At 37.8% G+C, this 16,906-nt stretch overlaps 1 protein-coding gene across 2 annotated transcripts in view; it reads left to right on the top strand.

Moving 5' to 3' along the window:
- UXS1 (UDP-glucuronate decarboxylase 1) overlaps positions 1 to 16,906 on the top strand; it is a 57,508-nt gene that overhangs the window by 15,512 nt on the left and 25,090 nt on the right. For both annotated transcript variants that reach the window (XM_082278439.1, XM_082278440.1), the window contains 3 exons: positions 1,541 to 1,584; positions 5,096 to 5,156; positions 9,904 to 10,084. In XM_082278439.1, the coding sequence (XP_082134565.1) occupies positions 1,541 to 1,584; positions 5,096 to 5,156; positions 9,904 to 10,084 (286 nt within the window). The remainder of the gene's footprint in view (positions 1 to 1,540; positions 1,585 to 5,095; positions 5,157 to 9,903; positions 10,085 to 16,906) is intronic.

Raw genomic sequence — 16,906 nt, 5'->3', positions numbered from 1 at the left:
CATTTCAGCCTCAGTTTGTTGTGAAATATTAAGAATGTGTGCAACAGATCTTGCTCCAAATGTTTTAGGCTTCCAGTCAACAGTAAAACAAAGTATTAAATGGATAGAGAAGTCCTTGAGGTTGATACCCCTTACCCTTGTGTGGGTGTGTGTTCCTGTACTAGTTTAGTCTGGTCTGCCTAGTGTCTTGTATTCCAGCAGGTTTATATAGTAGTTGTTCCTCTGGACACAGTGAGCAGCCCACTGAAATTGCTTAAAATCAATGGAGAGCTTGTATTCTTAGTTTATCTTTTGCATTCTTCTCTCTTTGTTTTTTTGTTTGGGTTTTTTTTTTTTTAATTCTGGTAAGTGTTGCAACAAGCATTGTGAAAATTCCAGTTGTTTTAAGAATGGTGAAATACTTGAAATTCGATGTGTAGATCGGAGTTACTGTAAGGTCTGAGAAGTTGGGCATTTCTGGATCTTATTTTAAAGCTGTATTTGTATAATGTCTTACACTATCAGAATAAGTATAACTGTTCCAGGAACTATTTGCTGTTCTCCAGAGCTAAATATTTAATGAATATAAATGACAATACCATATAATTTCCTTTTAACACAAATATGCAGCTTTATTCAGTTTATGAAGTTCCTGAATTGTCTAGCTCTAGTCAGAAGTATTTGTATAAAACAAGTTGGCGATGGTTACTGATGTGCTGCCACTTAGTACCAGTTAGAACCTCTGACAGCTTTCGACTTATGTATAGCCCTAGAAGCTAAATTTTATGACAAGGCTTTAGTAAACTTAAAAACAAGAGTTCAGGGACTCCTGTTGAAATTCAGCAGGCCTGTTAGAAATTTGGGTCCTGTGATAAAGAAACTGAAACTGATGCCAGCTTAAGTGATTCTCTCTTGTAAAGCCATGAAAACTTGGTAGGTGAACCATATTTTCTAATAGATTTCCTTTGAGTATTTTCTTAAGCCTAAATATACCCTCAAATCATGATGTACAACATATTTAGATATTTAAACACGATGTATCTTAAAATTTGCATAGCATGTTCTGAGAGAATACAGTCATTTCACTGGAGCTAATGTCCTTCTCTCTGTGCCTGTGTCCTCTGTGTGCTTACCTGTTGTCCATTTAAATAGTTGAGGTTTAAATTACTGTCCCACTGTGCTGTTGCTGGATATAGACTACCTTTGACAACCTCAGACAAGTCACTTATGACTCCAGTTTGCCAAATAGGAATCATAACATTGAATGTCCTTGTCAAGACTATGGTACTCGTAGCCTTGAGATGTTTTGTTTTCAGTGGTAAGCTGAGGGGTTTCATTTCACACTGTTATAGGTGATTTGATTTTTGGTGGAAAGGGTTCAAGATTTTTTTTATGTAAAGGAGGCTTTTAAAATGTAAGTTTCCTGGAATGTCTTCAGTAAAGATCTGCATAGGAGACTGTTCGCTATGATTTTTGCTCTAAGGCAACTTCCTATGTGCATGTTTTGTGATGTGGATCTTGTTTAATTCTTCAAAGATTAAATGTTTTTCCTTTATTTTAGGCTGTTGCACCTCTAAGGGAGAAAATCAAAGATCTAGAAAAAAGGTATGTCATCTGCTGAATTTGGGAAGCAGCTCAAAGGCACAATTTCTTTTCTGTAGCAGTCAGTTCTGTAGTTGTAAGCTTGAAATAAATTTTTGTATATACCTTCAGCACCTTTGAGTTGTTATCATATATAAGTGAGGACAGGGCATTGAATGCTAAGACAGTAATGGTTAAGGTATTCAGTCTGATTGGTCCTACTGAACCAAGCTGGGAGTGCTGTACTCTTGTAAAGTTCAAATCCTGTGGAGGAATTTGCTATTTGGAGTCCAGCTGATGAATGGATTACTGTGGTTTATGTCTGCTAAGACATTCTGGTTTCATCTTCAAGAGACTTAAAATATGCATTACCACAGTTTTCCCACACTTGTGATCAGTTACTGTGGTTCAGCTACTGTACAGTGATTCACTTGTGCATCTTAGTCTCTGTATATGCTTTGGATGAGCCTGACTGACCTGCTTCCCTCAGGATTTGTAAGGGAATGTGTTATCCCTCACCCTGCCTGTTTGCCTTTGTATCAGATCAGTTCTCTTATCTGGGCATCCTCATGGACAGATGCTTTTCATCACAAAATAAGGTCTGGTATAGGGGTGGGAACTGTCAGCTCTGACAAGGACTTGTTTCTTTTGCCAGTGGTACTGTTTTGCAGGTGACACTGTTGGTATCCCAGGCAAAGCAGAGAGTGCTGCATTGCAAAGGGCCGAGGCTGGGTTGTCCAAGCAGTACCAGTAACCCTCATGGGGTATTGCATACTGGTGGTTGTGTGCTGCTCCTCTGGAGAGGGGACAGAATACCATTGTGGCTGGCCAGAGATATGCTTGACACCTGCAGTGCTTTGGTGTTCAGAGTTTTGTCTTGTCAGTGAGCAGCTGCCCCTCCTCCTCCCACCCCTCCTGGGCTGTAAGGGAAAAAAAAAGGAGAAAAAATTTCAGTTCTGTTTTTTACAATTGATTTGAAAGGTTCAGTGACCTGCCACATGCCATTTATTTCAGTGAGAATACTGATCTGATTGCTCATCTCTCAATGTGCATGTGAACTTCATAGTTTGAACTAGGCATATATTGGCAATATGAAACAAATTGCAGATTGTGTCACCACCTTGACAAAACATTCAGTTGATTTATTTAATCTTTGTTGATAGTCCAGTAAACCTTCAGCTTCAGTTGTGGGTAATCCAGGTATTTTCTTCTGCCATCCACAGAGGACCTTTGTGGGAGGGTATCCTGATTGGCGCTCTTTTATTTAATAATTGTTGCTCATTTGAAAAAATACAATGAGTTGTTGAGGAGAACCATTAAGTTAATACTTCTCCCAGAAGCTATATAAATATTCTTGCCTTTTCATGTGTATTGATAAGTCTTGTTTCAGACCTCTAGGAAAAAATGAGAAAGAATCAAAATATTTTTTTACCTCTGTGTGAACCAATCTGGAAATAACTTTCACAAAAGGGAGGGCTCTTAATATTGTCTTATTATTATTTTTCAAATATACGTATAAAATAATGTAGGCATTTACCTCTGGTGATTCAGCTGAATGTGGGTTGTTGCAATTAATATTTTTTAAATTTTATATCTGTGTGAAGTGACAGTAAATAACTACTCACTGTCAGATGCCTGAAAGCTGATCCAGTTTGCAAAGCTTACTCTAGTGTCAATGTTTTCTTACCTCATAAGCTGATAAAACCTGAAAGCAATCCATCTTCATGCTTCTGAGAAGCAGGAAAGACAAGAATTCCTTAATGCTAGTCTCATGACAAGAGGTTGTTTAACTGAAGCTAGAGCTGTAAAGTTTTATTAAGAATTTACACAGCCAAAGCATTGCCACGTAATCATCAAAGCAAACATTAAGTCAAGATAAACTCCATTTTGTTGCCAAAAGTTCATTATTTGTCTGCCAAACTCTATCCTGCTGTCTGTAAACTGCTACTGGCGTAATGGAAGGAGCAAAAATGGTTGTGAGGTCCCTGTGGCACCAATATGACTCCAGGATGGATTAATGCAACCTTAAAATAGTGGTCTTGGAAATGGAGGAGAGAGACTTGCCTTGCATCTAGTTATTTGGCACTTAAACTTTTTTTGAACTCCATAAATCTCTTGTTATGAGTGAATTGTCCTCTCTGTCACAGAAAGGATGTGTTTTACATGTCTGCATTGTGCTTGTGCACTGCTGTCTTTCACTGCTTCAGCATAAATCAAAGAAATTGTTAGTGACCTGTATGTAATGTAAGACAAGTGTAGGTAGCTTTCTTTTGAGTCTCCGTGTGTGGCTAATGTTGGAAGGTTCCATTGCCATATTTCCCCTATCCAAGAAACTGAAAGCAGCTTTCATGCTGTGATGAAAATTGGATAAAGTACAAAAGCATCTGTGCTCTGGCCCTGAAGAATTCCTGTTGAGCCAGTACTGCAGGTTAGAAGCAGAGGAGGAGGTGCTTCAAGATCACAGTTGTAGGGTCAGTTCAGTCACCGTCTGTTTGTGAGTATAACAAGATGTAATAACTCTTGTCATTTTTGGCTCCTGCGTGCTACATCAGGCTGCATCTCTAGCCTGTGGACTTACTGGGGGAGAAGAGTAACCATAGTTTGATTTTTGTGCAGTGTCATGCTGATATTTAGTTAAGAAAAATCTGTGGTAATAAATTGCCAAGACTATGATGCTAATTACTGAAATGAATAAACAAGATTCACACCTTCTTTCAGAGGACTTTGTTGCTGTATGCAGAATGCATGCCAGGGAGGAAGAGAAGTTCATCTAAGGTTTGAGGCATCAAGAGATGAGCACTTAAGATTCATATGTCACATAATTTTATTTTATGGTGGTTTTGGTTGAAGTTCCTGTAAAGAAGGTGCAAAAATTAAATTACATTAGCTTGAAGACCATCAAATAAATGGCAGTCTAGCTATTTCTAAGAAAATTAAGATCAGTTTTCATGCTGAATAAGCTCTCTCATAGAAATTGTTGAAGTATCTTAAAATGTATTTTTCAGCATTCTGATTGTAAACTTTATATTGGTTTTTGTAAAACTTTAAGGAGAATTAAAACTTCATGTTGTAAGTTTCACATTGAAACTTTAAGAAGTGTTTGAAGTCAATGCGGTAAGTCAATACAACTTGCTTTCTTCTCCAGAGCTTTTAAGAAGGTTGTTTGCCTTTTAAAACTTTAAAAAGAGATGTCCAATCACTGCTCATGTTTTATTGTTTTATTCTCGTGTGATGTCATGCCTGGCACTAGTTCTGCTCTCAAAAGGTAGAAGTCAAGTGATTCATTACATAAAATCAGGCAGAAATTTTAAAAGCATTCTTTGCAGATGGATTTTGATATTTCACCATGCATAGGCATTGTCTTGTGTTGATCCAGATCCTTTTTTAGAGTAAAGGACTAAATATACTTTTAGCAGAACTTCAAGAATAGGAGGTTTTCAGAGTAGTTTCTCACATTTCAAAGACAAATATGTGGAAGAAGAAACAAGGCTGAAACTTACTTAGTTTTTCTTCTTTGTTTTGAAATGTTTTATAGTTTCACCCAGAAATACCCACCAGTGAAATTTTTATCAGAAAAGGATCGTAAAAGAATCCTGGTAAGTTGGTGTTTACTTGGAGGTTGTTTTGGGGAAATACCAAAATGTCTGTGGAATGTAATCTGTTTTGTAGGATTAAAGACATAAGACGGGATAAAGGGAATTACCTTGGATGTCATATGTGTTGCACAGGTTTTAGGGCAGTGCTTCACTTATTTGTGTTGATGTTCTCAAACTCAGCATATAAACAGTAGACTTGGACTCTGCTTTTGAAGTCTGACTTGCCGATTAAACTGCTCTCCCTGTAACTTCTCAGGATCACATTTCCAAAGAGTCTCTGTGTGTGCTCCCAGATGGCTTAAACTTGCAGAGACCAGGAAACTTTTTAAGCACATCTTGACGGGAACCTTGTCTGGCCAAACTGGGCAAAATCTAGTCATAAGGCTAGAAGAGAAGTTGCTATGGAGGGAATGGTCATCTCTCTGTTTTTCCTGTTATTTTGAAGCCTCATAAGCAGATGAGGATGGAAGAGGATGGCAGGTTAAGTCAGGACAAGTAGTTGTCCAAGGCATTCTTAAACTTAGTGAATTGTGCTGCAAATCAACTTTACAGTTTTGTCTGCAAACACTTTTGAAGTTATCTGTGACCTAGATTTTTCCTTGTTTCTGTTTGTCAGGGTGGGGGGGTGGGGGATTGTCCCCCTGTTTTGAAGGCAGAGAAAGTATAGCTACTTGAGATGTGTAAAATAGAGCATGAACTTCTGCCTCTCTAGTAAAAAGTAAAGTCTAGGACAAAACCCTGCAGCATGCCTAAATTAGCTGGTGCTTTTGTTTGCTTTGACTTCAAGATTTTGAAGAAAAAACTGAAAACATGCAGATAAAGTTATTTTACTGCATTGTTAGGCAATAGTCTTCATTGCTATTGCGAAGTTTCACCAAGAATTAAGCGTTACCAAATTAGTTTAGTTCTGCAATGATGTTCTGTCATTTTTATGACAGTCTGAAGGAGGGAGACCTGTAGACTCCCAGTGCCCCTGTTGAATATAGAAAATAAACTGAGGAAAATAGAGAGAGGTTTAATTCTAAAATTTCCTAAATTGTGTACTTCATGTATTTGCAAGGGTGATAAAGTAACCTTAATGTCATGTTTTCTGTGTAAGTGAGAATGTACTTTCAAGAAAAGTGTCAGTGAAAGCTGTTAACGGGCTGTGGAGCTCTTAATGTTCACTTCCAGACTTTGCCACTGAAAAATACTGTATATTTTGTTGAAATCTGTTGCTTCAACAGAGATGGCAAGTAGTTGGAATTAGGAGTATTTTCAGCTGACCTGGAGGTGAATAGCTTTTGGGTTCCTCATATATTTTGTAGAGTTTAAATGACTGAAGAGAAGGCTGGCCAAAAGGAGTGGCAGGTTGTTCTGACCAGTTTTGTGCCAACTCAGATGGGCATTCATAGGCCTCCTGCCCATGTGGACAGTTCCCTTCTGTTACAATATTGCTGTCATAATCCTAGGGGAAATAATCCATGTTCTTCTGAAGAAGCTGAAGTTCCCATAAAAACCTTGCATGACACTTGAAAATTCTCAAGAATTGGCCAGCCAAGTGAATTTTGCTAGATCATGTGCTTTGTATTTTTTTAATACTAAATCTTTTCCTAGAATTCATTCTTCATTTGATTTTACTTTTTTTTGTTCTGACTGCAGTCTCCAGCTCCATCCTGGAGATCTCCACAGCACTGTCCTGATCAGACAACAGTTCTAGCAGTTATTTTCTATTACACTGCATCTCTTTGGAGATGATTTCTAGTAGTGGTGATATCTCAGCTAAGACTAGATGTCCTGTCACTTTCATTGAAAAGAGATGTTCACCTTGTTGTGCATGATTTATCTATTTCCTGAGTTCTCTGAAGTGACTGGACCAGAGGCTTTCACATGCAAGAGAAGGAATTATGTTATTGTGGAAGATAGTGTTGCCGTTGGTTCAGTCTGCTGGGTAGGGTTTTTTCTGAATTGAATGTATAGTAAACTGATAAAAGCAGAAAACAAGAAAATTAATATAATTTCCTTACAGGACATAAGATGTTTTGAATCTGAATGCACACAACAGCAATGAACTTGTGTAATAGACAAACTTTTAAGCGCCTCTAGTGAAGAAAATTATCAGTAATATTTGTGCCTTTTATTGGTTGCTGAAGTTACCAAGCATACTTGAACTACTAAGTCATTAAATATTTTTATTAATGTTGCCTTAATAAAGAATTTGTTTTAAGACCCAAGTGCTGGTGTTCCAGTTCTGATGTGGATATGATTCATGTACAACTTATGATTATGTAGATTAATATGTCATTGTGATTTGCAGGAAGTAATATTTAGAAATTATGCATTTATGAGTGATTACAGGAAGGTTGTACAAAGAACTTCAGTGATAAATCATCTTTTTTTAAATGTTGCCTCAAGTAATGATGAAAAACATAATTTACACAGTTTTTTACTTTTCCAGGGGAAATTCAGCTCCTTTTTCAATGATTTCTTAAGTTCTTTGTCTAACATCCATGGAAGCGATATGTTAATAAAGCCAACTTAGATTTATCATAAAAACTGCTGGTAGGTTTAAGGCAGTTGGAAACTTCTTTCCAGACAAAATTGGTTTGTGCTCTTTTTTTTGCCTTTTTTTTTTTGTGCTTTTTTTCTTCTTTTTGTATGCTATTTTCCTTTGGGTTTTTGTGGTTTTTGCCCTTTTTTTGGTTGGTTTTGTTATGGTTTGTTTTTCAAAAGGGATATTGGGAAGAAGACACTTCCTTTTACTGCACCAAAGACATATATTGCAAGCATTGATTTTATCTTCTCTAGAATCTTGAAATAGAAATAGTAGCAGGAGATTTCCTTGGGCCTCAGTTGAAGGAGTAGGTTCTTCTATAGAAGAGTTTTATCCTGGTCACCACCAAAAAAAAGCCAAAACCCTTGTAACATTCAGCAAGGCTGCAGCTTGCTTGAAAGTCAGGAGAAACTCATGGCATTACGTTTTCCATGCATGGGTTGGATTTTCCGCCCCCCTGCTAAGTGGTGAGACATGGCAAAGGGCTGTTCTCCCTCAGTTACTGCTCTTCTTTCCTCATTCACAGCATTCTGCCAAAATCCTGCTCTTGCTGCTTCTCTCTTGCAGCATAATGGGAGCCTCGAGGTTCATTCATTCTGTCTGTCTGTCTGTCTGTCTTTCTCCTAAATCATGGTTCTCCTTCAGGTTTGTCAGGGAATGGAATGTTGAATCTGTTACAAGGAAGCCCTGACAAACTCAGAAGAATACTAAATAGACCAACTAAATGATTCTTTTATTAACTGATACTTACAGTTGCTTTGACACACTAGTGTCCCTGAATTTTTAATAAGAAAAAGAAGCATGAGACTACAAGAAGTGGACATTGAAGTTTTTACAAAAGAAAACAGATGTTGTTTTTGTATGTTTTTTTCCTTTTCAATCTTTGGAGGTTTTCCTTTGCTTTTTTTGTAGTTAAAAAAAAAAAAAAAAAACCTGCCTATGGCAGGGTAGTGGACAGGAGAAATGGTTAACTTTGGACTAACCTAAAGTGGAAGAACTTAAGGCATCTCATCCTTTTCCACACAGCAGTTTGTTATTGTAGTACACCATCCATTCATTGGATTCCTGCTTGATTCCACCTTGTCCTTTCATTGCTTAGTTAGTTGTCACTACAGCTGAAGAATGGGCATCAACAGCTGAATCACTTTCAAAATGTGAATTTGATCATGCAGCTATATGATATAGCTGATGCCACTGAGGTCTTTTACAAGTCCACTCTTTGAGAGTTGTGATCTGTTGTGTCTTGGTTCTTGAAAACAGTTTATGAAATGCAGAGAAAATAATTGCTTCTGTAGATAGGTCTGGATGTGTCACACAACTTGCAGTTCTACTTATTGTGCTGACTGCTTCAGTACTGAATTAGTGATTTTTGTTAGTTTGTTTGCTGTTAAAGTCTGTGGTGCAAAAAGGGAAAAATTAATGAACTTTCTTGTTTCTTCAATAAAACAGGCGTACAGGGTTTTAAATATTTTATTTCTGCTTGTTTCTGCAGTAGAACATCAGAGTTCCAAGACAGGCAAATGCTGCTTGTCAGAGCTAATGGTGTAGAACAGAGTTTTTTCAGTTGAAGGGGGCCTACAAAGATCATCTAATCCAACTGCCTGACCTCCTCAGGCCAGAATGATGTAAGCTATGGATGCATTAAAACATAGAAGGAGTGATTTAAAATGAAAGCAGGGAAATAAAATGAAAGGTCTTCAAAGAATTCCCTTCTTCCTTTCTGGGTGAAAACTTGCAGTATTTACTTAGAACACCCAGCATGTATTCCATTAAAACCAGACAAAAGCTGGATTTTACATGTCTGATAAGCCTGACATGAAAATAACCTGGCATTCTGTCATACCTTTTTTTTTTTCTGAGAAATGGGATTTGCAGAAATTTCTCCTATTGCCTTTCTGCATCTTTCAGACTTCGCTGTCACAAAGAAGAGCACAATCCAATTCGAAGGAAAAAAAGGAAAATAATGTAATCTGAAAAAGAGATTTTGTTGATGTGAATAGGTAGCTGACCTTCTAGCCTGACAGTGATGAAATATGTCAAGTATGTCTCTCAAAATTTTAAAAGCTGTAAATCTTGGAAAAAAGATATACATGGAAATGGAGTTGCTTCCCCTGGAGTAAGCAAAGAGCTGAAACCTACTGTTCTGTCTTCATGTTTGTAGACTTTGTCTAGTGTTTCTGTAAAAAGAAATTCATACCAACTGTCCTAACGCAGATAACTGGAGGAGCAGGGTTTGTGGGTTCTCATCTTACTGACAAACTAATGATGGATGGCCATGAGGTTACAGTTGTGGACAACTTCTTTACGGGCAGGAAAAGAAATGTGGAGCACTGGATTGGTCATGAGAACTTCGAACTGATAAATCACGATGTCGTTGAGCCCCTGTACATTGAAGGTAGGTAGGCTCTGCTTTGGTATTTGCACTTTTTTGTGCTTTTCCATTCTAAGTGTGTGTGTCGGTAAAGAAATGAAATTTATGCACGGAGTTCTGGGTTGATCTATCTAATATCTGTGTGCTTTGTTTACAGTTAGCCTATTTTCTGTGATCAGTATGGAGTAAGAGGTTCAGAGTACTTTTGTCATGGAAATTAGTTCTTTTCCAAGTGGATGGGAGGAAAGAGACCTTAGAAACATCCTGATGTGACTGATTTTGTGAGAATGCAAGATGGCAGTGGGTTGGTCTGCTGTCCCACGTGTTGTTGCACTTTCCTGTGTGCCTGGACAAGCTTACACACACAGAGTCTGTGGTCCAGATAATTCATGAACTGAAGTTTAATTTTGGGCTGCAGTTACTTAGACATGCATCCTGCAACTGTGTATGGTCAGTTGAGAGGAGATTAACTTTCCTTAGTTGCCTTTAGTGTCTTCTGTAGAAAACATTGCTCCCACTTTAGGTACAGACATTCTTCAACCTGTAGAGTTGGAAATTCAGCAGCACAGAATTTCCCTAGTTTTCAATGGAAAAACAAAAAAAGAAATACACCAATTCTAAAGAAAGAAGCAAACAAACAAACGAACAAAAGTATGTTCTGCTTCAAAGTAGTGGCTCAGCATCTAAAGTATCATAAACCTCAAACTATTACACCAGATTTTAAGGCACCCTTAACATTGTTGTATTTGAGAGAGACATGCATTTATAGACTTCTGTGGGAGTATCTAACTATATAATGAGTCAGTGAAAGCATTGCTCAAATTACGCTGCAGTTCTGGTGGGTGTGCTCCATCCTTTTAAAACTCTGTAGCAATGTACTTGTTCATTTTAAGGAAAAAAAAATAGCTGAGCAGTTTGGCTTTCAGTTTGTTTGTTTTAAATTCCTGCTGAATTCTAGTGGATGGAATTTCACAGGAAAAATCTTTAGTAGTTGCATCTCTTGTGTTATTGCTTGTGATGAATTCCTGGCAATACTACTGAAACAGTCCTGCAAAAACACATGCTCCTACTCTGTTCTGACAATGCACTGGTTCAGTTACTGCGTGTTATTTTACTTCAAACTTCTCCTTCCACTGACAGGATAATAGAACAAGGATCTTATTAACTGACTCCAGGTGCTGGTAGCTCATACCTCAACCGGTTCAGTTTGTCAGCTTTTCTAATCTTTTCCATGCATTACCTTCTTTCTGACTGATTACACTCGAGACTTTCTCAGAGAATTACCATCATTGCTAATACTGTTGCCCAGCTAACTAGGCACTACTGAATGGGAATTCTGACATCCTTCAGCTACCTTTCCTATGGCCTTTGTAATTAAGACACCAATTCCCTGTTTAGTACTGACAACTAATTATTACATGTTATTCAGTGGGTAGTTCATTGAATGTCTTTTCATCTTCCAACAGTGTAAATTGAAGCTGGAATGGCTAAGTTTTAAAATAAAATTAACTTTCATACAGTAAGAACATGATAAAATTTGATTTCATTGCAGAGTTTATAGTCCAGTGAGGCAATGGGGGATAGTTTTTGGAACAGATCAGCAAGTTGGCATATAGATCAGATACTTCTTTTCTTAGTCCCAGTTTCTCCTTTTTACTTGTAAATAGAAGTTGGAATGACTGTGAAGTCGCAATAAAAAGTAGGTTTGTGTCTAAAGAATTTCTCTGTATTTGCTGTCCTGTTTAAACCAGGTTATATAAGGTTGTTTGACAGTTGAATTCCAGAGAGAATAATCAGTGCTTTTTTTCTGAAAGAGACCTCATTTCTGGTCTAGAAAGAACAGTGCTTTCACTTTGGATATGGAAAAGTGAATTTGGTCTCAAGATGTGTAGCTGTCAGCTTCACAGTGATGCCTACGCACAATCTGCCTTGGCTGTGTCATTATCTTTGATCCGTGACATGAAGTGGCACTCAGCATTCTTGGATCTTGATCTAGGTTGGCCAGAGACAATAATAAATCACCTAAACACACTTTTTTTTTTTTTTAGCCCTGGGACAACCATGGTTAACTAGTGCTGAATGTCTTTCTCCTCCTCTGCTAGGATTTCATTTGCTTTAGCATTTGGAAATGTCAGTGGGAAAAGCACAAGTTTTCACGTGGTTTTCTTCAAGCAGAAGAAGAAGGGTTTTGAATTCTTTAGTGGAATAAAGGTAATTCAGGAACCTTGAAAGGTGAAAAATAGTAAAAAAAAAAAAACATAGCTGTATTAACCCTTTTTTTCCTATTATAGTTGACTTCTGTGTTTTTAATGATATTTTCATTTCAGCCTAACCCTTATGTAGAGCTTTAATACACTATAAAATGGGCACTTTTTTGGTACAGCAAGACAATTTTTTTTCTGAAGGCTGGTCTGTAAAGAGAAGAATCTCTTACTCTTCTTTTTGTATTATCAGGAAAAAAAACCCAGCACCCCACCTTCACTTACACCTTTACTTTTTCTGCCTCATTCTCTACATTCATTAATATTACAGGTGCCCCAAAGTAGTCACTTGAGAGCACTGTGTCTCACGTTCATACAAACCATAGTGTAAAGACACATAGATGTTAATTAGAGAACAAATGAGAATGAATGCTTGATCTGGTGTTACTGTGATCTACCCCACTTTAGGGTAATAGATAAAACTGCATTAGAAAATGCCAAAGGAAATTTTGTATTAAATAAATGTACGTTCTTGGTAATGCACTTGGTTTACATAGTGACTTGAGCATTAGTGCTGTCTTGTTTATACCCACCTTTGCGTTAGAGTTGACTCTGTAGTATAAAGTAAGGGTTTATTTTTATATAACTTCAAACCACCAAAATCTGTATTTCTACTATGAAATATTGTTATACTTGAATACGTGTGTTAAAAAAAAAAAAAAAAAAGCAGAAACCAAAACAACCAAACAAAAAGAACCCCAACCTAAAAACATAGATACATGTAAACAAACCAAAAATAACCCCAAAAATACACAGCCCACCAAATCCCCCAAAAAACACACATGAAAAACCAATCCACTTTCAAGGTGATGTCATAAGATGACACACAATCATTCCACAAGCTGAACCCCTATACAGGAACAAAATGCATCTCAGTTTTCAGTCTTGAGGTCCAGTTTTCAACTACCCCTAGGCACACGCAGCAGTTGAATAAATCTGGAAGAAAACATCAGACAGGTATATGTAGTCCATATCCTTCTCCCACTGGCATTTCTTCTTCCTGCTTCCTCAGCAACTTTTGGAAGCCTTAATCTTCTGTAAAGTGATAGGTGCAAATTTCCTTCAAACTCAGCTACCTCCTGTATCTGAAAGATGTCCTCAGCTGAACTGTTTCACAATTCACAGGAGCACACTTAGGCCTTGCATTTATTTTCGGTTGCTTGGTAGTGTTGTTTGTAGATTTGTTTTGGTTTTACCACACCTTTCACAAATTTGAAGCAAACACAGGCCTGAAAATGCCACAGATTCACAGTCAATAGTGGAAACAGTTGAGTCAGTTGAGTTGATTTCACTTCCTTAATCACAGGGAAATGCACAGTATATTTTGAAAAATACTGTATAATACTTCTAAAATTGCAGTCTGTGGCAGCTGAAACTGCTGCCCAAACTCTTTTTGGGCAGAGTAGTGAAGAGTAGTTCCACTCTGATGCTCAGAAACTTTTTAAAGCAAGTGCATGTGTACTGCCTAACTAATATAAAATGAAATGAAAGAGAAGTGTAAGTGGTAGGTAAAGGTAAACCATTTTATCACTCATGTTCTGAGATTAACTGGTCTTCAGTTAACTAAAGCTGTTTGGTTTTGGTCTTGGTTTATTGTTTTGTTTTAATTCTTAATGCCAGCAGTCCAGTTTCTGGAAAAACATTTCTTAAATGCTGGCTCTAATTTCTGTGACTGTTGTGAACACAAAGGTAGTTTTGGCTCTTTCAACTTCCACTGAAAAGGCTTTTAAAATGATTTAATAAAAATGCATTTTGCAAGTTGAGAGACATGCTGTAAGCATGTGATACACATAGTGACAAGGATACTGGCTTTCAGAGCTTTCAGGAGGTGTTGTAGTTGGTAGTTACACACATAGGTAAGTAAAATAACATTTATAGAATTTTAATAAATCATTTGCTTGAGTGGGACTAAAAAAAACTTTTATTTTTAAAGACTTGGATGGCTTGTGGGTCTGAGTTGATTTTTAAGGCTAAGACCAACAGTCTCACAAAATTTGTCAAAAGAATAGTCTGTAGCCTTCTTGTGATTAAGATCCTTCCAGAAATCAGGATGGTAACATTTTACTTAACAGTGTTCTACAGTATCCCAGAATTGTTCAGTCTTCAAGTCATCTCACAGGTAATTTAAAGCACATACAAATACAAGCAGAAGGAGTGTCTTAAAGCTTTTTTTTTTTGCTTCCGTACTTCCCAGATTTTTCCCTTCCTAGACTTTGTTCTTGGTGCTTAACACATTCTGCTTCCTGGTTTTAAATTGTATGGTCAGGAAAGTTTATGGCAAAGCAGAGGGTAACATATGCTACTTTATTTTGTTTGTCCAGAGCCAAGTGCAGTGGTGCCTTGATCTTGGTCTCTCCAAAACTTCTCCAGTATGAGCAATATGGTAAATCTTTGTTGCAGCGGGGATTACTGCAACAAGTATATTTCAAACCAGGAGTCCCGTGGAAACCGAAGTAGATATGGACAGATTCGTGGTAGATGTTTCAGAGATGTTTATTTCTCCAGCCGCATGGCCGGGGCTCGGCTCAGGAACTCTCCGGTCACGGGACCCGAGGGTCCTTGGCCACCCCGGGGAACACAAACCAACCAATGGGAAATGGGACTGACCAGGGGCAGGGAAACCCCGTGCCTCCCCCCCAGGGCCCCTCTCCCAGGGCTCCATGGCAGGGGAGGGACCCCAACAAATCTTTATGAAGTTATTCCAGTTTGCTTGACATTACAGACAACATTTTTAGCATCAGGGAAATGAACTTGTATTTGTAGTCCTTTTTAGTTAGGGCAATAGAAATGTCTCACTTCACTGTGTCAGCTTCTCTGGCCTGACCTCCAGTGATCAAATTGGCACAGCTGCTGTTTTTACAAGAGAAGTCCATATGTTCAAGCTGTAGAAACTTATTTGTATGCTTCTGATCAAAGCTTTTCTGCTCAGTACTTCCTGACTAGCAAATACAGTGATGGATGCAGGTGCTTAGTGGACTTAGTGACCTGTTTAGTCCTTTCTGGGACCATGACACATGTTGAAGGCAGAAATTGAAGATGAAGGTCTTTTCCTGTCCTACGAAAGGTGGTAGATTTCTCCCTTACCATTCACTTAGGAAGCGTGGAGAACACATGCAGTATTAGGGCTAGAAAATAAAGATGGTATGAAGGAAAGTAGTTTTATGGCAGTATTTTGTAGGAGTGGTTTTACTGATTGTTCTTGTTTAGCATTAAGGAAAACACAAGATTGAATGTTTGTGTCCAAATTTAGGTGTTGCAGATTCCATGTATGCTAAATTTTAGGGAGGTTGTTTTTTTTTTTTTTAGCTTTTCACTTAGAGAAGGGCATAATTGACAAACATTAGTTGCTGTTTATCTTGCAGTATGTTACTTAAACTTTATGTTGAGCACAGTCTTCTGTATTTGCCTCGGTGTACCTTGTGCACCTGGCTTGAATGTTTATGCCAGCTTCTGTGTCCGTGCTATTTTGAAATGAATTTGATTCCTTGTTTTTGCCTTTTTTTTCAGTAAAATTGTAACATAACAAATGTGTTTAATGTTTCTTTATCACTAGTCTACCATCTTGTCCTTGGTAAACTACTTGCTGCCATGTTCACAGTGGTTTACACAATTCTAGTGCCCCATGTGAGTTACACACAAAACTTGCAGAATTTTATTGTTATCATTTGTTCTTCTGTTGTGGTCCTTAATGTAACGCTTTGCACACCTGTTCACACGGTTATTTTCAAGTAATTGCACTATGGCTTTAATTGCAAAGCTAGCTCAAGTCATCTTATTAAATGTTGTAAAACTTCTTTCTTTACTTCATGTAACAAGAAAGAGTTGTGGAGGTCCATTACTAGATGTATTTCTTTCTGTCCTTCAGTAGATACTGTCCCAGGCACCCAAACAGTTGATCCTTTAAAAAGCTGTAGCTTGGATTGCTTTCCACAGCTCTGGCTGAAACAAGAGTTAAGTTGCCTGCTATCTTAAATAACTGTTAGCTTTATGCTACAAGACACGTGATTGTCAACCAAGCTGGGTAGATGGCTTTGTCTAGCTGGCCTGCTGAAATTCTGGGGTGGGAAAAAAAAGTGTGTATTTCTCAGACCTGACAGTTAATAAATAGAGGGAAGGTGGAATGAGAAATAATTGTTCTTGTTCCAGCATTGTCATCTTGATGGATCAAATATGATAAGCTTGTGGTAGAAACTTTTCATCCTACTGAAATGTCCAGCATTCTCTAAATGTTTTGGAAAAACTGATGTTTTTCATTGGTCTGAGGCTTGATATACTAAAGAGTCCTTCCCAGGCAAGAGAAGGAGGTCTTGTAGCTGCCTAGTTGCCTATCCTTCTGATCCAGAAGACAGCCATCTGACTCTTGGCAAATGCCCATATTCTATCTCTCTGCCAATTCTGCTTTTGCTGAACCTTTTCCATACAGGGGTAGATTTTTGCTTTTATGCATGGGGGAAAAGCACCTTGAGACAAATGAGACAGGCAAGACTGTACCTTTGGCAAAGGAAAACCTTGTTTTTCCCCCAGCTCCTTCTCTTTGTTTCATTTAAAACAATTGCTGGCTGGGAAACAAAAGGAAGAATGAAGG

This window comes from Coloeus monedula, assembly GCF_965178545.1.
Source record: "Coloeus monedula genome assembly, chromosome: 3".
NCBI lineage: Eukaryota > Metazoa > Chordata > Aves > Passeriformes > Corvidae > Coloeus > Coloeus monedula.
The sequence above is the reverse complement of the archived record's forward strand: the minus strand, read 5'-3'. Positions and strand labels throughout refer to the sequence as shown.